Source organism: Pleuronectes platessa, chromosome 5 (genome assembly GCF_947347685.1).
Source record: "Pleuronectes platessa chromosome 5, fPlePla1.1, whole genome shotgun sequence".
Taxonomy (NCBI): Eukaryota; Metazoa; Chordata; class Actinopteri; order Pleuronectiformes; family Pleuronectidae; genus Pleuronectes; species Pleuronectes platessa.
This window is the reverse complement of record NC_070630.1, coordinates 21609532-21631419: the sequence shown is the minus strand read 5'-3', so window position 1 is coordinate 21631419 and position 21888 is coordinate 21609532. Positions and strand designations below refer to the sequence as shown.

Here is a 21888-nt window from a genome sequence, read left to right as displayed (position 1 = left end):
AATGCCATAGGTCATTGTGGCTGAGTATTCAGAATCCACTTTCTTCAACAATGAGAACGTGTAACAAAGTACATTTAAAAAAATGTCACGTAGTAGAAGGTACAAATATTTGCTCATACGTGAGGTGGAGTAAAAGTACCTGGAAATAAATGTTCTTAGTCACAGTACAGATACATGAAAAATGTACTAAAATGCATTAACAAAGTAAATGTACGTCGTTTGATCCCACCACTGGTTAATTATCCAATTGAATGGGGCTGACAATGTGGTTCTTCGTCTTCTTTTCATACACAGTTGAAATGGTGACATCTGGTGACAAACAAACGCTACTGCAACATTACGAAGTTTGTGACAACGCCATGGATTGTATATAGGGCAACACCCACCTGAAGGCCCTTGTGTCACTTGATATGGTGCTTTATTGCCACAAACCAGTTATAACACTGTACCAAAGGCAAGGCAAGATCACATTGAACGACAATGAACAAAGAAACAACAGGATTAGTGTTCTCTCTGAACTAAAAGCTGGATCATTGATCATGCAGTGTCTTTTTACCGTGTCTTTTACTTTACATATAATATGCTATATGTTATCTGTCACTTTTAACTACTGTATTAATTGTGTGTATTCTTTTATAACTAGCAGTCCACAGTTTCCTGTACAGTGATGAACCTCAAGTAATACTGACAGGGCATTTACAATTCTTCATTTCGTGTTAGAAAAAATTTGAAAATCCAACGAGAGATCTTTTTTTTTAAAAGGCACATCTGAAATGTTATGTCAACACTGACTTCAATTGAGATGTCAATCTGCATGATGTATGTAGCTCAAGTGAACCTACCTCTATAACCTGATGTTTTCATTTTGCATAACACACGTATATTTTAGTTTCATTTTATTCTTTTCACATCTGTTGCATTTTCACTCTTACATTTCTGCCATATTTTCATGTGACCTTTTAGCTCTTGTCTAATGTTTGCCTTCAGTTCTTCATTTGGGTTTATCATTATTATCGAGCTATTATGAATTATTATTATAAAGTTATTATTATTGTTGCTGTTGTTGTTATTACCCATAGACACACACAACCTGTGTTTGATTTCTAAACGTGACGGCATTTTACATGTTTTTACTGACATGTTTCATATTTACATCACACAGGCAAGAGCTGAAGATGGACAGTATTTAGCCCCGTGTTGGAAATCTGATCAGTGTGAAGAAGAACCGCCCGTGGAAGTCGCACTAGTAAGTTATTTATGCAACAACAGTTTGGGGCCCACGTCACTGGTTCCACAGTGGGCTGATCTAACGCTGCTCTTCCGGTGGAGACGTGGCTCTGTGCTGCTGCCATATTGACGCTAGCTAGCTAACAACCACACAACGAGAAGTCAGCTGCACAATCGCTCCTTGTTATTCCAGAGTGATACGAAATCCCCTCAAAGCGAGACACGCGAGAGACTGAAGACCGCCATACCATAGCGAGGGACCAAAATGGTGAGTTATTTCCCTGCCTGTTATCGGGCCTTGCATTTATCATAACATTGGCTAACCTGGCGAGAAGCTAAAGCTAGATGGGTCTCGGTTAGCTAGCTTCTCGATGAGGAGAAATACAAACGCGTCCTGTCAACTCCGTCGGGTTGACAGGTTCAACTCACTACTAACATGCTAAAGTTAGACGAACGAATCGTCGTTTCGTGACCCAGTTGAGCGTGTAGTGAATGGACGACGCTGAATGTGCTGATACGGCTGACGTTAACTAGCGCTACAAGCTAGCGCTGAGGTTAGCTCCTGTCATTAGCCGGATCCGGGCTAAACCTGCCAGACTGTCCCCAGCCAGACTACACCGTGCGGCAGAAAACCAGTGACATGTGTATGCAGGTATAATTAGTATCACTCGTATTATTACAGTTGCTGCTCGTTAACATCAAGTTGAGATACATTGCACTCGGTGTCTGTCATTCCCAGCTTCAGCCATTGTCAACGTGGAATTAATGCACCAACCACCATTCAAGATTGTGGTGATGCAAAATGGGTTTTACGACTAGTCAGATATTAACACAACTTAAAAACGACCTAACTGCTGCTGGAACGCAGTTACATGTTACAGACAGACACGTTGTCTTTGCTCATAGTGGATCTGCCATCTACTTCCATAGTCATCATTCTCATCTATAGTTGTAATGTTAGTTGTAATATTATTTTGTGTGTTGCACACAGAGTGCCGATCCCTCATGGGTTCTTAACTTTCTGGCCATGGTTGTCTTTTTCACCAAGATCTTCTTTTAAAAACTGTCCTCCCCGAGCCAGAATAATTTAACATATATAGAGGACGTAAGCCCAGAAGACCTTCCCATATGTCTTTGTTGACAGCACAATAGAGCAAAATGTGAACTTTATTCCTAATTTCACAAAATGCACTCAACAAACATAATTTGGCAACACTTTCTCTCACCTGAAACAACAAACGTTTGGGGCATCCGGAGTTAAGGTAAAATGATGAATCATCACCTTTATTACTAAGTTCCTGTAGACACATAGTTTACTTCTGCCTTTTGGTCTCATTTGTACTCTCACACTGTGACTGTCCAATATGTTTTTTTTTAATTTACGGTCTGTAGACAAAGTAATCATGATTTCTCATCGCCTGCAGGTGCTGTTGGCAGCGGCGGTGTGCACCAAGGCCGGGAAGGCCATTGTATCGCGGCAGTTTGTGGAAATGACCCGGACTCGTGTAGAGGGTCTCCTGGCTGCATTCCCCAAACTGATGAACACGGGCAAACAGCACACCTTTGTGGAAACAGACAGTGTTCGCTATGTGTATCAGCCTCTTGAGAAACTCTACATGGTCCTCATCACCACCAAGAACAGCAACATCCTTGAGGACTTGGAGACGCTCAGACTCTTCTCCCGCGTGGTAAGAAACAATGTCGTCTTCCTGTATATTTCTGCCACATCTGCCAGATATTTATCCAACAGATTATAGATATTTAACATTATCTACATTTGAAACCTGAGCGTAAAATGGTTTAAAGTCTGCTGCTTTAATCTTTTAATCTAAGTTCATAATCAAAAAAGTTGAGGATAATATTTTTCTAATCTTAATTTCACTTGTAGCTTTGATCATATTTTCCCATACTGCTTGACTTGCATAGATACTTGTTCCAAAATGAATTTAAATAAGGAAAAACTGTTTGTCAGACACAAATGTAAATCAGTTGATCAACATTCACACCCTGTAAATGTGTTTAGTTTACTCATTTGGTACAACTAGTTCTCTTGTGACAACCTGAATTTATGTCTACAGTGTAACAGCAAACACTTGTGCACTGCCTTCCTCTTTCATTTTCTCATAAAAATGTTGGTAGCACAGGAAATGTGACATAGTTGAGACTGGGTTGATGTTTTGAGCCAGAAGTTCATATTTTCTACCTGGTCAGTCTAACACCTAGTGATTGCTGGTAGATTAGTGCAGGTGTGTGATCTTGATAAACTAAAAGCTTGAGGCTGAAAAACAGCAAATGTTTGACACTATTTGAAATACATTGAATTTGAATCTAATGAAATCAGATGCAAGACCTCTCCACTTGTAGCATCCAAATATAGATGGGTGGCATCAACGTATGTTAAGATCAGGATGCACAGCCACACAAGCTGTTTTCAGACATGAATACTGGGTCCAGACTTTCTTCAGAGGTTGCCTCCTGTCTTGGAGGTCTGGCACTTAGATCACGTGGCGCTGCTGCCTGTGATATGAGCCTGAGAAGAAAACACATGGGTAGTCTTACCAGCATGAATGCAACCCCCAGTGAGGCTATCAACTGCATCAGTTATTTAGGTGAGCTATTCTGACTCTGGCTTCGGGGATGGAGGCTTGTCCAGGATGGGCAGAGATGACTTAGTGGATGGAGCCCCAATGGGCCCACATTAACAAGCTGTTGCGCTGGGTGTTAGGCCCAACTTTTCACTGCCAAAGCCAACAGGTTTGATGTGTAATGAGCACCCTATTCATTACTTTGTCATCTTTTGTTGCTCTGCTTGTTTAGCTCATGAGATTTAATGTCAGTAGGTGGCGTTAATTGGCTGTGGATTTACTAGGGGCTATAGTGAGTGGGTAGGGAGCCATTCAGGCTCGTAAAGCTAATTACTGCTGAAAAGAAAATAAACCACTATGGTCATTCCCTACACATGACTTTATTCATGTTAGTAACTAAATTTAATATTTCTGAAACATTCATTTTATTATTATTATTAAAGTTGTTGTTTGTTAAATGTTAAATACATTAAATGTGCATGGATTATTCTCTAGTGTTGGCTTGTTAGCCAGTAGAACACTGACACTATGTTGAATATTAACAGTGTTTTTGGAACATCTTGTTTCTTTGTGACTTCAATGACGAGGAGTTTGCTTTAAGTATTAGTTAAGGCCAATGGGTTTGTTGAAATGATAAATGTAAAGATTACATTAACCAACATCAGATAAAAACTTATTAATGTCTGGATATGGACTTCTCATGTCAGCTATTGTGCAATTCCTGTGGATGCATATCTGGTCTGTTCATATTAGTGAAGACTAAGAATAGAGCTGAGACATGGACCATGCATGAAGCATAGTGAGTGAATTTGGATGAGAGAGATAGAATGTTGAACAGTGTGTACACAACAGCGGCTGTACAACATTTCTTTAAAGCGAACCTTGTTGGCTGGTGGACTGTCCACAGGAAACCACATGAGAGTGTGCTGTGTGTGTATTCTGGGACTCACTGGTCATGAACAACCAAGTTAGTTATTTCACGTGACATCATTCTACAGTAATCTTTTTCTCCCTGATTCAAATTATTCCTATTAATGTCCTGATCCTTAAATAGTGGGTGTCTGCCGTGTCCAATCTGATACTTGTTTTTATGTTATTTAAAAGGTCTATGTATCTGACATCTATCATCTTCCATACATCATTTTTGTTAACTTCTTTTTCCAAATCCAGAAGGACAGTGGTTGTAGGGCAGTCAAGCTTTTACCGTCATAAAGAAATTTGTTTTCTTTAATTTATTCTAAAAGTACGCATCTCTTCCTCAATGCAGTGTTTAAATGTTTGCCCTGATTCAACTTGCTGAAATCAAACTCTTTCCCCCCCACCTTTTCAGATCCCAGAATACTGTCGTGTGCTGGAGGAGAGTGAAATATCAGAGCACTGTTTTGACCTGATCTTTGCCTTTGATGAGATTGTGGCATTAGGCTACAGAGAGAACGTCAACCTGGCTCAGATCCGCACCTTCACAGAGATGGACTCCCACGAGGAGAAGGTGTTCCGTGCTGTCAGAGAGGTGAGAGATAAAATAAGATTCACGATTCGCAATTGGGTCATTAAAGTGACATCCTCAAGGGATAATACAAAGAAATTTGATTATTTGCAAACATAAATATAGTTTATATTTTGAACTTTTGGCCAATTTCATGTATTTATCAGAGACAAGAGTACTGTAAACATCAGTGAAAGTGAACGGGTGTCTCTCTGTTGGTATAACAACTTCTACCTGACCATACTACACAGACCCAAGAAAGGGAGGCCAAGGCAGAGATGAGGAGGAAGGCCAAGGAGCTGCAGCAGGCTAGACGGGACGCTGAGCGCTCCGGAAAGAAGGTGCCTGCTTTCGGCGGCTTCGGCAGTGCTGGCATGACCAGTATCTCCTCAGGATCCATCATCACAGACACCATCGTCGAGCCGGAGAAACCCAAGATCACACCCAGTACAGCCAGGTACAGCTGGGAGAAGTACACAAATGAACATTGTTTTTTTGTCATTGTTTTGGTTTGCATTATAATTGACATGTATTTTTCTGGACAAACTTTGTTGTTTGGCAAAAAATGATGAAGCCTTTTTTATTTTATTTTTTTTATTTTCAGATCAAGTGGACCCAGTAAGGCTCTGAAACTGGGCGCTAAAGGGAAAGAGGTGGACAACTTTGTTGACAAGCTGAAGTCTGAGGGTGAAACCATCATGTCCAACACAGGAAAGAGAAGCTCAGATGTATCCAAGGCTCTTCCTCCGCCAGTCAATGTGGAGAGGTACAAACACACCAGGGACTGTATATTAATCTTCTGATATCTTTTGAAATCAATACTTCCTGTCCTAACCTAAATTAAGGGGTCTTCACAGTGCATATCCTGTCTATTATGAAAATAAACAAAAAAGATACTTAGGATTGTTTTAATTATCTTAGATGATTGTAATAGTTTTGTTGTATATTATGATCATGCCAAACTATATTAATGAATATATGACCATGCAGCTCATAGTTTGAATGTGTTTTTACCCTAGTGTACATCTGCGTGTGGAGGAGAAGATCTCGCTGACTTGTGGTCGTGATGGTGGCCTGCAGAACATGGAGTTGCTCGGCATGGTGACGCTCCGAGTCATGGATGAAAAGAATGGACGCATTCGCCTCATCCTCAATAATAATGACAACAAAGGGTTGCAGCTGCAAGTAGGTCAACACAAATCTTATTGTGACTGAAAAACAAAGATGTTGGAGGAAATCATAAAAGTTATTTTTTGAAATACCTGTTACTATTGCTATTGTTACTATTTATTTATCAGTTCAGTACTAGCAACCACTATTATGTCTGGTGTACATACAGTGGATTACATAAGTTCTGGGTGATAATCTTGTTTCTCTATCTTCTCTACTCAGACACATCCCAATGTGGACAAGAAGTTGTTTACAGCGGAGTCTGTGATTGGCCTGAAAAATCCAGAGAAGTCCTTCCCTCTCAACAACGATGTTGGCGTGCTTAAGTGGAGGCTACAGACCACAGACGAGGCCCTCATACCTCTAACCAGTACGTCCTAACATGTGCTTTATCTGGGGACTTGAGGAGTAAAGTTTAAATGATGCCACTCTATTTATTTCTGTAGATAATCTGAGCACTATGCTGCACATGTACTGTGACCCCTTTACACAGTTCATACACATGTATTTGTATGGCCAATATCATCATAAACTAACCTCTATAACTCTACTGCTGCACAACATGCTCTGTTTTCCCTGATGGCCACAGTTCACTACAGGGGCTTTGGCACTGCCATAACCAATGTAGTATAACTGAACAGTCTCCTGCTGCTGTCTCCCCCTCTTCATATTTCTCTCACAGTAAACTGCTGGCCTTCAGAGAGTGCTACTGGCTGTGATGTCAACATTGAGTACGAGCTGCAGGAGGATAGTCTTGAGCTCAATGACGTGGTCATCAGCATCCCTGTACCGTAAGTCCATCAACTAAACAAATGTTTACGCTCCCACTGACTTTGGTCGATGGGTTGTTGATGTATTAAAAGTAGCTGTAATTGTAGTTCCAACAAAAAATGATACCTAGCAGTTCATAGGATTTAAGAACTTAGTTATCATCAGAATTCACTCTTCAATCTATCAGTTTGTGGGTTTGTAAACTTAATCGTATTTGGCTACAATTAGTTGATTTTGAATTCAAAACCACAAAGGCTAGAAAATTATCTTCTTTTCTCATTTAGTTTTATTGATTTTTTTTATAATGCATCCATAACGAAGATCCATAGATAAATGTTTTGGGATACTTTGTTTTATTTAGATGCATTTTTAATAAAAAATGTGTTTTCCTCTGCAGGTCTGGGGTGGGAGCTCCAGTTATTGGTGATTTGGACGGCGAGTACAAACATGACAGCAGGCGAAACATCCTTGAGTGGTGCCTACCTGTCATTGATTCCAACAACAAGACCGGTAGCCTGGAGTTCAGCATCGCCGGACAGCCCAATGACTTCTTTCCTGTCAACGTGTCCTTTGTGTCCAAGCGCAACTACTGTGACATCCAGGTGGGTTACTAATCAGACATGTTACCTGTCAGGAGTTTCTGTGCGTTTGGTGGCAATCCTTTTTTCACCAATGTCTTCATGAATGTTGTTATCGTGTGAGTTGTGGTGCCGAAGACAGTTTTTAACTGAGTTGAGATCTCAAACGTTTGCAATTTAGGCTCCAAGAGTCTGGATGTGTTTGTCTCTGAAATGCTTTCAGCTGTTGGTTAACCCTTATGGCACCCTATGGATTTTCACCTTTGTGGCAAAAAATGCCCCATTGAAACTCACTATAACTGCCGTATATTCCCCTGTCCTGGCGACAGCCAGTGGTCGGAGGCATTATGTCTTTGGGTTGTCCATACGGACCTACATCCATTCCTTTTGAGCGTGATATCTCAAGAATGCCTTGAGGGAATTTTCACAAATTTTGTACAAACATCTACTTTAGCTTGGACTTCATCTCGTTAGCCAAAGGTCAAGGTCACTGTGGCCTCACAAAGTATGTTTATATTTGATATGTTCTTGAGGTCCTGTCTTCAAATTTGGTACAAACTTTCACTTCAACTAAAAGTAAGCGGTTATACAACCGCGGTGTTGTAATTCCAGTTTTAAATTTGACACTTCACCACAAATAGTATTGCATTAAAGTCAATATTTTTGCTAATCAATGACATATGCCAGGCTGTATTAACCATCCAAATGAACTGATTGTGCTCATTGATGATAAACTTCTTACACGCTGTTAATTAACTTCCTTTTTTCCCCCAGGTTACCAAAGTGACTCAAGTAGATGGCGACATCTCCACTAGATTTTCTTCAGAAACCTCCTTCGTTGTCGACAAATACGAAATCCTGTAAAATATTCAGAAAACCATAAAATCAACAAAAAAAAATCACCAACAAAAAAGTTCTATGCTACAGAGAAAGATTGAAGGTTTCTTGCCTGCCCACCCTGTATACTATTTCAAAGACTGTGTACATCAACAGGACGACAACAGCCCTCCGGTCGAGGCCTCTTCCTGTGGTGGAGCAGAGCAGCGGTGGTGTATTTATATGTTTGTATGAGAGAGGATCATCTATATATAGAGTTAATTGAACAGGTAAAACCATCAAGCCCACACAAAAAAAAGAAAACTACACTGATGCTGTTGTGTTGGCCAACCAGAGCAGTAAAGACAACTTTAGACAAGTAGAGGATGACTGGGGGGACTGCATTGGCCATCTCGTCATCAGGCTGCCATGTGGTAGAGAAGAGAGAGACAGGGAGACCACGGACCTGAGGCCATTGTTTCAGTCTCCAACAGAAAGAGCTGGTAGTTGATCATCCTCCACAAACTTTCTCATTCTCACTCACATTGCAATGGTTCATCAAATCTTAAATGGGGTTCTTGCTTTCTGTTATCCATAGTAACTGCAGCATTGTAGCTGTCTCAATCATTATAAGCCTGTTGCTCTTTAATTGTTAAACTATTGTGATTTGCTCTAATGATCTGACTTCCAATTTCTTTGTTTTTCTTTCTTGTGGAGATTTGATTTTTCACTTTTTGTAGGGAGGTAACACATTTGTTCTTCGCTGAAAAGCTAAATATGGCTTATTGCTAAACATCCTTTATTTACTGTCTGTGGTTATCATCAGCAAAGTTGTCCTTTTATTTTTAACTTCGATATTTTTTACTGTTTGCTGTATAATTTGTCAATGTTTATCATTAATTTGGATATTGAAATTTGACAGTGAAGAGCAGGACTTTGTAAGGGAGCCTCAGCTGCAGGGCAAAGTGAATAACCAGTAAATATATTGGACTTTCGCATCAATTGAATGTTCTGACTTTTTTGTAACATGAGCGCAACCACTTCTCACTTTGTCAGAAGAAAACGTAGCCATGTTTCATTTTGCTCCATTTAAGTCCACTAATCAGCCCTTAGATACGTCGGAATGAAAAGTTCTTTGAACACAGCCCAGAAACAACACGCAACTAATCTTACACCTGCACCCCGCAAGGCGTTGTTGATCTGGAGTGGGAGTGGGTCTGAGTCGTTTTGATGGTAGAAATCCGTGCACAGCAGGAGAGCAGGGATCAGACTGTCAGCCTGATAGTCAGCCCCACAGGTTCGAGGTAGGCAGAGAGACTACTGGAGCCCTCGCAGTGAAGTCTGCTGCCGACCACCTCTGACCATTCACCCAATCATCCTTTACTTACATTCTCACTGTACATCAATATTATTGAAAACACTGTTTTTCATCTTGGTTTCTTTTCCTTTTATTTTTCATTTGTACTCCCCAAATTACAATTTGCCAGTGGATGTGGGGTTGAAAATGGCTATTTTGAGCATTTTTAACTATAGTTCTGAAGGGGAATCTTAACATTCCAGTGTACAATTAGGAAAAAAGAATCTTTAATGGAATAAAATGTATTATTGAAAATGTAAGTCTGACTTTTTTTTTTTTGCCCCGGGGGGGGAGTTGGTAACTTAAATAGCTTATCTTCATTAACACAAGGAATATCTAACAATATCAAACTCAATAATTATACAATGGATAAGAAAAGTCTTCACACCCCTGTTAAATTTCAAGGTTTTTGTGATGTAAACAAATTAACATGAATAATTCAGTTGAACTACAAACAAATCTATTAGGAGGAAAAATAAAAAATAAAAAAATTACAATAACCTGGTTGCATAAGTGTGCACACTCTTAACCTAATACTTTGTTGAAGCACCTTTTGATTTTATTACAGCACTCAGTATTTTGGGATAGGAGTCTAATAGCATGGCACATCTTGACTTGGCAATATTTACCCACTCTTATTTGCAAAAGGGCTCCAAATCTGTCAGATTGCGAGGGCCTCACCTGTGCACAGCCCTCTTCAGATCACCCCACAGATGTTCAATTGGAATCAGGTCTGGGGTCTGGCTGGGTCATTCCAAAACATGAATCTTCTTCTGGTGAAGCTATGCTTTTGTTGATTTGGATGTGTGCTTTGGGTCGTTGTCGTGCTGATTGGTGAAATTCCTCTTCATCTTCAGCTTTCTAACGGAAGCCTGAAGGTTTTGTGCCAAAACTGACTGGTATTTTTTAACTGTTCATAATTCTCTCCACATGGACTAAGGCCCCTGTTCCAGTTGAAGTTAACAGCCCCAGAGCATGATGCTGCCACCACCATGCTTCACTATGGGTATGGTGTTCTTTGGGTGAATGTGCAGTGGTGTTTTTGCGCCAAACATACCTTTTGGAATTATGGCCAAAAAGTTCAACCTTGGTTTCATCAGACCATAACACATTCTCCCACATACTTTTTGGAGACTTCGTGTATGTTTTGGCGGGCTTGGCTGTTTTTCTTGGTAAGAAAAAGCTTCTGTCTTGCCATCCTACCCCTGAGCCCAAATATACGAATAATACGGAAGATTGTTGTCACATGTAGTACACAGCCAGTCCTTGCCAGAAATTCCTACAGCTCCTTTAATGTTGCTGTAGGCCTTTTGGAAGCCTCCCTGACCATTTTTTTCATCAATTTTGGAGGGATGTCCAGTTCTTGGTAATGTCACTATTGTGCCATATTTTCTCCAGTTGATTATGGCTGTCTCCACTGTGTTCCATGGTATATCTAATACCTTGGAAATTATTTTTTGCCCTTCTCCTGACTGATACCTTTCAACAATGAGATCCCTCTGATGCTTAGGAAGCGCTCTGCGGACCATGGCTCTTGCTGTAAGTTGCAACTAAGTGAATGTCAGGAAAATCCTACTAGAACAGCTAAACTTTATTTAGGATTAATCAGAGTCACAGTAAATGATGGCAGGAGTGTACTGACTACTATTTAACATGAGTTTGAATGTGATTGGTTAATTTTGAATACAGCCACATCCCCAGTTATCAGAGGGTGTGCACACTTTTTCAACCACATTGTTTTATTTTTATTTTTCCCTCTCAAAGATTTCAGTTTGTTTTTTCAATTGAATTGTTCCTGTTATAGGTCACATTAAAGCTGGAAAAAGTTCAGACAGGATTAATCTTTGTCTCATTTCTTTACATCACCAAAACCTTGCATTTTAACAGGGGTGTGTAGACTTTTTATATCCACTGTAAATGCTGCTTTATTTAAGTGCAGGAAATGTGGATCTCCCTGACTCTGGGCATCTCGTGACAATCTTACTCCATGCAAGTATAGAGTGATGTCGTCTATTTACAAATGTCTCAAGCATAGCATTTGTTATGATTGTCGATGCATCTCAATTTCCTCCCAATTTTCAGAAATTTGGCTAAAATATCCTGCATACAAATGCTGCCATCTTGTGCTGATGATGTCATTTTAGATTCTACAGTAAGTGTTTGGGAATGGAGCTGTGGCACTCAATCAGCCAATCAGAAGTCAGTCTGCTGTCAATCATGACATTTTACCTTGTTTTTATAGCATCAAATCGATTAAAAACCAATCTTACCAGAAACATCCATTACACATACATTAGTTTAGTAAGATCTACCTGAAACGACAGAAATGGGGAAATCTTTTTTAGCTTTTTTAGCTTGTTACATGTTCCATCTGCAAACATGGAGTAGGCAGGATTAGTAACTTATGATGCAGCCAGCCAACAGGGCGTGATTGAAATGTGGCTTCACTTAAGGGGGGCTATCATATCGTCCATTGTTATATACGGTTCGAAGTAGTTACACAAATAACATTTTCCCTTTGCTGCTTGCAAGGCAGTTTTATATTTTAATGGCATTTCAAGATTCAAGAAGATCTATTGTCATTTTGAAACATGAGGTACATGAGAGGAAACATATCTAAGTACAGAGGAGTAATGTATATATTTAACTTAACACTAGAATGTAAAAACCAAGCAGACGCAGAAAATGACCACATTGAAATAAAACAAGAAAACATTTATATTATATATCCGAGGCGATCTACACTGTACAGTAATGTAGATAGGTAATGCCTGTTATTTCTCTAGACATTTTCTGGATTAACTCAGATAAATTGTGTTGTGTCTCTAAGATGACTGATCACAGTCACTTGTAATCCCTCACAATGCTTCATCCTTGGAGGGTGACAGAGTCCAGACCAAACATGGAGCTGTGAGCCGCAGGTGGAACTCTACGTCCATGACTCATGTCTGCTCTCCACAGGTCTTTTTCACTGCAGACATTTAGTTTGCTTGTTCGTCTGTTTGTTGTTAGCTAGCAACAATTATCACAATTATTGGAACGATTTTAAAATCAATAAACAAAGTTTAAAAAAAAAGTAGGTGTCCTAGGGACATCTAGGGATGAATTTGCATGTTGCAGTTGAATACCTCTCACCTCACCCTCCCCCTCCAAACCTAGGCTTATAACACAGTGTAAATGAACTCATTTTGAGTGGAATATGAACGTCCGCCTCAAGGACACCTGGACGACAGCACAGAAGCAGTATTGCCGCATAAAGCATTTAGTATTTAAAAATACTTTTTCATTAGGAGGTAAGCTGCTTCCAGTTTTATTAACTATTGCTATTTGCCTATTTTTTTTTTGGTCCCCTCTGTTTGAAAAACATTAGCATTATAATGTTTAAAACTCATCTCCCCATACCTTGATTTCAAATAGTTAGATTCTTCCTATAATTTTTTTTCTATGTCATACAGACAGTATTCTATGATTGTAAACTGATCTGACTATATAATGTACAATTAACAAAGCAAATTTAAGAAAATAATCTTTACATACATTATTTATCCACTACACAAAATATGCAAGATGGTAAATTACAACATAAACCATTTAATATTTAAAAAAAGTTAGTTATCGCCAGTTTAGAAACATTATCACATTGATTGTAGTACAAATGAAATCCTTAGGATGTGGCTCAGGGGGAGAGAGGGCTGTCCACTGAGGGCTGGCGGTTCAATGCCTTGCTCCTCCAGTCTGAATCCCAACGTGAACTTGCCACTAAGCTATACGGCTTCGATGAATGGTGTGGGATAGGAGAAACCCATCTAATGCTTCTGTGTGTATGCAGCTTGTATTGTGAAGTACTTTGAGTTGTTGCTAAGACTAGATACATACAGCTGTATGTATTTCAGTGATACAACCAGTACTTTTGAATCTTGAACTGAGTGACATTCCAGTTAATATAAATACTTACAACAAAATAAGAGCACATGTCAACAGGAGTTTATTTAGAGCTACAAACTTTATTAACATGTTAAATTTGTGGAAGTTTTCACTTCAATTAGACTTTATGAGATTTACTGGACACTGTGTGGTCTATATGGATTCGAGAATCATTACAGCCCTAATGAACACTAACCCACTCATATAATGAACCATGAAAGGGTTCTTCCAGCAGATGGAGCTGGATTAAAGAAAAACTCTGAGCTGGTAACAGATTTATCTTTACATAGTTGAAGATGATCTTAACTGACTTAACAGCCAAAGTTTAATAGAGCTCATAAAATCATAGTATTCATTACTGGTGATGTTCGGGATCACCAGGGCAGCACCTCTCCACTGAAGCTCACAAACGACCCATGATCCTTTTCACTCAGGCCACCAATCACAGACAACATGGAGGATATGCTCTCTTCTGGACTCAATGGAGCCTGGAAAGACACAAAAACACACAAAAACCATGATGTGTACATCACTCAGAACACTATTGTAGTAAATCGTTTGAATATTTGGAATGTTATAGACAATTCTCACTTCGATTTATGTTGTAACAGCTGGAATATGTTCGGGATTTTAATTCTCACTTATCTAAATAAGAATTCTTTCTAATATTTTATTAGTGTTCAAACAGAGTTGTTTGCATGATCTTGTTTAAGTCAATCTTTTGCTCTTTTTAAAGCAGAAAGCCGAGGCCCGTCTTCTGCTTTGTAAAAAATATCTTTAACTATATGTACAACACAGTCGTAGGGATTCTTATACATCAGGGTTAAATGACTCAAATAACCATATAGCTTAGGCTCTACAGATTTTACGTAAATGTGCAGCATTTGAAGATTCTCTCCGACGGCACTGAGACACTCTTTCTATCCCAGAGGATGATATGACTGAAAAACAGTTTGTGTTCAGAAGGACTGTGACTGTCTGGCTCTTACCTGAGACCCCCCCATGTCGGTGTGGACCCAGCCGGGGTGCATGGCCAGACAGAGAATCCCATCAGGCCCGAGGTCTGTCGCCATACAGCGACTCACCATGTTCAGGGCACACTGAGGAGGCACATCAAACTACCATGAAACATACTGCTACACTCATCCCACTATAGAGCAGTTTAACACATCATCACAGCAGCTGACACTACACCTTGGATGTCCTGTAGGGGTACTCTTTGACATTTGCACTCTCCCCCCAGTTGAGCGCCACAGAGCCCAGCTGAGAGGAAATATTGATAACTGCTGCCCTCTGGATGCTCATGCTCCCTGAGCCGCCTGCCCCTCCTCTGGACGCAGCTGCTTTTAGCAGAGGGAGGAAGGCCTGGGTACAGACGGAGGAGAAAATATATACATTACATATTTTATTATAAACATGATAGTTGAGACCGAAACACAACACATGTATAGATATAAAGTTATTAGGAGACTAAAGCGTTCACTGCCAGATTCAAACATACATAACCATGTTTGGAAACAGACAGTCAGTATCCCCCTCTGGAGGCAGAATTTTATAATTTCAGAGAGAAGGGCTGAACTCTCCATACAGACTTTTCTAAAAACAATATATAATATAATATAAAGCATTTCCGGCCACGTTAAAGTTTTACAGTGAAGCCTTAAGGTAGCAATTGCTTTTTTACATTTCCTTTTTTATTAAAGTTTCAGATTTAAATCATTGTGTTTATAAATAATTATGAGTGCCATTTTTCTCAGTTGAGCCCCTTCCCCCCAAAAGCACAAAGCCTATTCATAAACATTACCTTGGTGATCATTAGAGGAGCCACAGCGTTGGTGCGGAAGTTTTCTACCATCTTGTCGGCAGTAACAGTGTGAAAGTCGGTCCTAATATTAATCCCTGCATTGTTGATCAGGCAGTTCAGACCCTCGTCTTGCACCAGCCGGCTCACCTCCTCTGCACATTTATCTATGCTCTCCTGACTCAGTACATCTGGAAAAAGAGACATCAACACTGGACATGAGCAAAAACAGGGACAAAAAATAAAGAAAAGTGGAATATACCATGAGGAAAGGAAATGAATACTTTGAACAGGTAATGGTTTATGTCGCTTGAGACACATGTAAATATTATTTTCCATTTCTATATGATAACAACTTTATTTTGATTGCACTTATCTCAACAAGGTTACAAAGTGCTTCACAAAATCAATGGCAAAAACTGAATTAACTAAAATAAAAGGTTCTCAGTCCCTAAAAATCATAGAGAAACAACAGTTCCCACAAAGAGCAGCACTTTGGCGACTGTGGAGAAAATTAACCTCCAGCAGAAGCAGACTCAATGCTGGTGGCACCTGCCTGGACCCGGTCGGGGGGAGCAGAGAAAAATGGGGCATTGTGCATTTGAGTAGTTGACTGTTATTGATCCTAATTGAATCGAGAGGCTAGTGAAGGTGAACTATTGAGCACTCAGTCATCACAGACACGTCAGACGGGCAGCACCTCCCAGCTCCTGTTCCAGTTGTGCTGGGTTTTTTTTGCTCGCGACTACCAGTTACCAGTGACTCGAGTTTACAGCTAGACAAAAACACCAATGTAGAGAAGTTGTCTTGGTAGCGAACAGACAGAAGATACAACAAACACCATCTAAATGTATATTTTGACGTTTTCTTTCTGTTAGAGTGAAAGACGAAATGGAAGCCAAATAGACCAAAATCTCAAAATTGACCAGTCCACGAAAAAATGGTTTTGCCTGTAGTCTCCTGCCATAAACAGTAACTGCATCATTTTGATTGTAGGCTCCTAATTTAATAAGTGCTCATTAGTTGTTGTTTGCCTATATATCATTATCAATACATGATACAGACAGCCCTCCCTCAAATGTTAGAGGGATTTGTAGGTATTGATACTGAGTCTTTGTCAGAATCAGTTATTTTGTGTGTGTTGTACTTAAAAAATGTCTTAGTGTAGTGAAAAATAACTAAGTGTGGTTGAAACCTACTTTATAGTTAAAGAGACTTTTTGCATACCTGTCTAAGTCTCCATGAACTGAAACCTGTATGACCTTTCTATATAGCCGTTTGACCTTTCCATTACTTATTGACTGTCTAAAGAACCCAAAGGAAATGTATGCAAATCATTCTTTTTGTGCTTTAGTTCTGGTCTTAAACTACGCCTATAGAACCAGTCTGAACTGGCTCAGGCAAACAGCCTTGTTCTCCTATGTAAGATCCTTGCATTCGATTGTTCTCGAGCTTCACTCTGAGATCCCTGTGACTCTCTGTGTTGATCCTTTCTGCAGAAAGCCCCTAATCAAATACATGTAGATAAACTTGGTGTTCCAACCGCTTATATTTACAGATTTCCATCACAGTGTGTTATTTTAAATATATACTGGTAACTAGTAGCATAGAAAACAAGCACATTGTGGCCTATTTTCTTTAGCTGTTTCTGCTCTTGTGATAAACCTAGTGAATACTAAAGAAGACCATGGTCTCTGTGAACGGTGTGTGTGCGAATAAATACAAATATATTGTTAAGCAAGTCAGTGATATGATACTATATTTTACTTTTGTTTTAAAAACTTTTTTTATAAATTATTATAGGAAGTGCCCTTTTCTCACTTGATCCCCTGCCCCCCAAAATGTCTGAGCCCTGATAACAATTACTATGTGATTCTTATTATTACAGAGCTGCCAACTTTTCAAAAAACCTTGGAGTGAGATTTTGTCGGGGGTGACCAACATTTTGCCGCGCACACAGCCACACACGTTGGTGGCTCAAATATCAGGGAATTGTTGGAATTTGGCGTTGTATCCATGTTGTTCGCTGCATTCTGGTGGCCTTTGGGGCCCGAAGTCGTTGATAGGAGCGGCCGACTGGAGATGGACAACATTGGTTACATTCTGTGACGCAAAGACATAGCTGAAGGTCCACCCCCAGGAAATGTTGGTTTAAGTAGATGTTGTTTCCTGCATTCTAGTGGATTTTTGGGTGGTATGCTAAAGATGTGCAATACCTGAACTTCTTCTGATTCATGTTCCTCTGATCATGACTTGTAGGGCCTTCTAGCCTTGAGCTGAACATTCAACCAGAAAACTATTGTTGTGCCTCAATGACAACAACATAGCCTAATTAATAGACCTTTGTTTAAGATTTGACCAAGGTAGGTTGATTGACATTTTGATTACAATGGTTTTCAACTAATTCTGAACTGAAACCTAACCTATATTTTAAATAATTGTATTCTTAAGAGCAGTTAATGATTTATGTTCGCCTCCCACCACACTTTCCATCAGACAAAAAAGTGCAACAAATAAAGTGCTTAAACAGTAGCCTTTTTAAGCAACACAATGGACCCTCTTCCCCAAAATAAAATTTGTCTGGAGCCGCAAAACATATTTGATAACAAAGCTAATAAAGTTTTATATAAAGTTATACTATACTAAACTATGGTTTGTTGCATTTATGAAATTATCGAACAACAATAAAGAAAACTGTTGACATTTGATTGATATTTTTACCTGTTACAACAAAGGAAAAACCAAACGCTTATGAAGAGAAGAAAATACACAGGCAAGTGTCGGCCTACTTTGAAATAAATTAAACACAGACCTTTGTAGGGTTATTTGAGTCCTCCCCGTATTTGTGGAAAATGTATGAAATAAGAAGTACCCTATTTTTAAATAAATAAAAACATATAGCTGCAGCCTAATAGCTTAAAAATATATATTTTAGTTGGCGAAATATTTAAACGAAAAGTGAGAGCAGGTCAGGCTGGAGGCGGACACAGAAACTGCAGCTCGGTAGAAACCAACTGCAGCTTCTGCTCTGATCAAGACGCTGAGCTCTGATCAGCTGAGACCAGAGAAACTCTGTGTTTTCACTGTTTCCACTGAGCAGCCGGTGAGTCAGTGACCAGCTCCTTCACGTGAACGAGCTCTGGTCTTGTGTCTCTGAGCGAGTGCGCGGGGCGGGGGGCGGAGCCTCGGGACCGGTGCGCTATCTGGGGCACACACACACACACACACACACTCGCCCACTCGCCCGCTCCTGGTACTTCATGACGGCCTGATACGATGATGTTTTAAAAAATGATCGTGACTTAGTCAACCACCAACATTTTCGTCTCGTCTCGTCAACAAGTTAAAATAGATTTAGTCATGCACTTCACTTAAAAGATCCAGGTTTTTTTTGGCGTGAGAAATTGGATGTGTGGCGTGAGTGCGTGTGAAAACATGCAAAAGCGTTTGTCACACGGCGGAAGCGTGAGAGTTGACAGCTCTGTTATTATAAACATCCCAGCCTTAGTTCTCTCTCTTACCCAGATGGATGATGTGGACGTTGGGATGTTTCAGAGCCAGATCCTGAAGTTTCTGTTGATCAAAAACCAATCCAGTTACAGGGAATAAAAACAGATTTACACCGGTGGTCTCTGTGATTCAATCATGTACATGATACACCCTCAGCCCGGCGAAGACCCAAGTTTGACCCGGTGTCACAGCCCCACACACTCGGCGGATAATCAGTTAGTTTAGAGGGTGTTTGCCTGGGCGCCGTCGGGGTTCCGGGTCGTGGCTAGAATCTTCCCCGGGGAGAAGCCTCCTCCAGCCAGGCTGCCGACCATCTGCAGCCCGATCCCGCGGCTGGCTCCGGTCACGAGCACCGAGCCGCACTGTCCGAACCTCGTGGCCCCGCTCATCACTGCCTCTGACAAAGTGCTGGAGTCGTTGCAGCGGAGGATCTCTCTACTTCAAGATATTATCCGTGTCTGGCGCGACGCACCTCCGGCCAGTGGAGTCTCCACTGTCACATGACACACCTACGGCCAGTGGAGTCTCCACAGTCACATGACACACCTCCGGCCAGTGGAGTCTCCACTGTCACATGACACACCTCCGGCCAGTGGAGTCTCCACAGTCACATGACACACTTCCGGCCAGTGGAGTCTCCACTGTCACATGACACAATGTCTGCTGCGAATTAGTGCAGTGGTGGCAGCTTGGTCCATAGATATATATGTATAAAGGCTAGATGTCTCGTCCGCGTTTCCGGCCAACGGAGACGAACGTCCGCACATGGCGGCCATCTTGCCACAGGCAGCTTGCCCACCCATAACATTGTGATCGTAGTGAAACATGTACTTTTTAAATAAAAGAAAAAAGAAAAAAAAATCTTAATGTATATTTGTAAAGGAAAATCTTGTACCTATATAGAACATTATTCTATTTATTAGAAAATAACATAATTATTCATAAGTATGCAGTGTCATAACTACATCTCTGACGTTTGTTACAAACCGAACCGTTTAAAAATCGGTTGAGAATTTAGCAAGTTATGGTTATTTAAAAAGTACGTAACACTACAACACAATGTTATGGGTGAGCGAGCTGCCTGTGGCAAGATGGCCACAATAAAGAGCCGTGTGACATCAGTAGAGAAACTCTGCGTCATGTTCGGGGGGGGCTGTTACATTAACTGTTTCTCTCAAAAATGCTGACCGTGTTGGTAAGCTCTCCGTGTATCCTTAAATTGTTTTTACAACCCCGGCAAAAATCATTTTTACTGATCTTCTTCTACTTCTTCCAGCGTGCGTGCAGTTGAGTTCTGTTGACAACAACTATGCTTCGCTTTACATACGTCACATACTACGTTGCTCTGATTGGTTGTAGGTCTCACTCGTTTAAATTATATAGACGTATTTAATGTCACATCTGCATTTTAAGAGCAGCTGTTTAAAGTAGCATTACGTTTCCTAAAGCTCTTTATTCAGAGTATTGATGTTAATGGGATGTAACGTGTTACAGTTCTAAAAGTGTTAAAACTAAACTTGTCTGCTTCATTCAGTTTTTACATCGTTATTCTGAGGTGGACTTTACTGAATTATTGTGTGGACATAAGTGGACGTACAGAATAATGTATTTTTGTCACATATAAATAAATTATAGAATTTATTAATTTTCCTGGGTGAAAAGTATTGCACATATTACATGTATTAAATAATATATGCAATATTTTGAAAGTGGAAGAACTCCATACTGTACATTCATTGTCTTGGTAGTGCACTGTTTAATCCAAAACCATATTCTAATACATAGTTGAAAATCCACAGAAAATAAGTATACAAACTTTGTTCATAAGTAACACTTCCTCTACAATAATGCCTTATGGCAAAGAAGATAAATAAAATACTGGGTTTATATCTAAAGTGTGGCAAATCAGAAACTAAAAGATAAACATTGTTCTGATAAGTGTTAATTTGTTTAACCAACCATAATGAATATAGAAAGGAACTCTATTATCCATGACACTTAGCAATGACTGCCAGTTAGCAGATGTTAGCTCTGCGGGCGTGGCTCAGCTGTCAGTCTTCACTCGCGCTCCTCCTATTTGCCCATTTACGGGTTAGCAAGGAACTAGGAGGAGTCAGCGCGGGCAAGATAGCGCTGGGTGAAAACCTACTGCAAGCCTCTTTTTCACTCTTCAGAAACCAGCAGGTGACGTCACGGACCCTACGTCCATCTATATACACAGTCTATGGTCTGCAACCTTTGAAGATATGTCAAGCCTCAGTTGAAGTTTGAGCTAAATGTTAAAGGGATAGTTCACAGAAAAATGAAAATTCCCTCATTATCTACTCAGCACTATGCCGAAGGATGGAGGGGTGGGTGAAGTGTTTGACCCTTTAGGATTTTCAGGGGTAAACATTGTTGCAGGCAACAATCAAAGTAACTGGGGACCTCTTCTCAAGCGTAAAAAAAACACAAACAGAAAAAACACAACATGCCTCCATACTGCTCCTGTGGTGTCATCCAAGTGTCCTCAAGCCCCGACATTCATATTTAACTGGAAATGTCGTCATTTACACTATGTTTTAGCCTAGTGTCTTCTGATCAGCCTGTTGGAAATGTTATAGATGTTTAGGCATTTGGTCATAGATCTAAATTCATCCTGAGGGGAACATGGAAGTCACTAC

The 21888-nt window shown here is 40.1% G+C and overlaps 2 protein-coding genes across 2 annotated transcripts; one reads left to right on the top strand and one right to left on the bottom strand.

Annotated features, from left to right (window-relative positions):
• Positions 1 to 1285: 1285 nt before the first annotated feature.
• Positions 1286 to 10250, top strand: arcn1b (archain 1b). The gene is made up of 10 exons (XM_053422149.1): positions 1286 to 1495; positions 2652 to 2915; positions 5143 to 5322; positions 5550 to 5755; positions 5903 to 6064; positions 6318 to 6483; positions 6691 to 6838; positions 7151 to 7259; positions 7637 to 7841; positions 8592 to 10250. Exons 1-10 carry the CDS (start codon positions 1493 to 1495, stop codon positions 8679 to 8681), a joined length of 1533 nt encoding a protein of 510 aa, XP_053278124.1. The 5' UTR covers positions 1286 to 1492; the 3' UTR covers positions 8682 to 10250.
• A 3724-nt stretch (positions 10251 to 13974) lies between these two features.
• On the bottom strand, positions 13975 to 19750 carry LOC128440813 (C-factor). The gene is made up of 6 exons (XM_053423655.1): positions 19462 to 19750; positions 19237 to 19288; positions 15719 to 15906; positions 15109 to 15279; positions 14904 to 15014; positions 13975 to 14402 (listed from the first exon to the last, which is right to left on the bottom strand). The coding sequence occupies exons 1-6, from the start codon at positions 19612 to 19614 to the stop codon at positions 14289 to 14291; spliced, it is 789 nt and encodes a 262-aa protein (XP_053279630.1). The 5' UTR covers positions 19615 to 19750; the 3' UTR covers positions 13975 to 14288.
• Positions 19751 to 21888: the final 2138 nt, after the last annotated feature.

Excerpts from the sequence above, each read along its gene's own strand:
- LOC128440813 (XM_053423655.1), bottom strand. The coding sequence starts at position 19,614 with ATGAGCGGGGCCACGAGGTTCGGACAGTGCGGCTCGGTGCTCGTGACC. Across the intron at positions 15,907-19,236 it reads CGTCCACATCATCCATCTGG|ATGTACTGAGTCAGGAGAGC; the intron begins GTAAGAGAGAGA and ends CTCTTTTTCCAG. Across the intron at positions 15,280-15,718 it reads CTCCTCTAATGATCACCAAG|GCCTTCCTCCCTCTGCTAAA; the intron begins GTAATGTTTATG and ends GTCTGTACCCAG.
- arcn1b (XM_053422149.1), top strand. Across the intron at positions 6,065-6,317 it reads CCGCCAGTCAATGTGGAGAG|TGTACATCTGCGTGTGGAGG; the intron begins GTACAAACACAC and ends TTTTTACCCTAG. Across the intron at positions 6,839-7,150 it reads GGCCCTCATACCTCTAACCA|TAAACTGCTGGCCTTCAGAG; the intron begins GTACGTCCTAAC and ends TTTCTCTCACAG.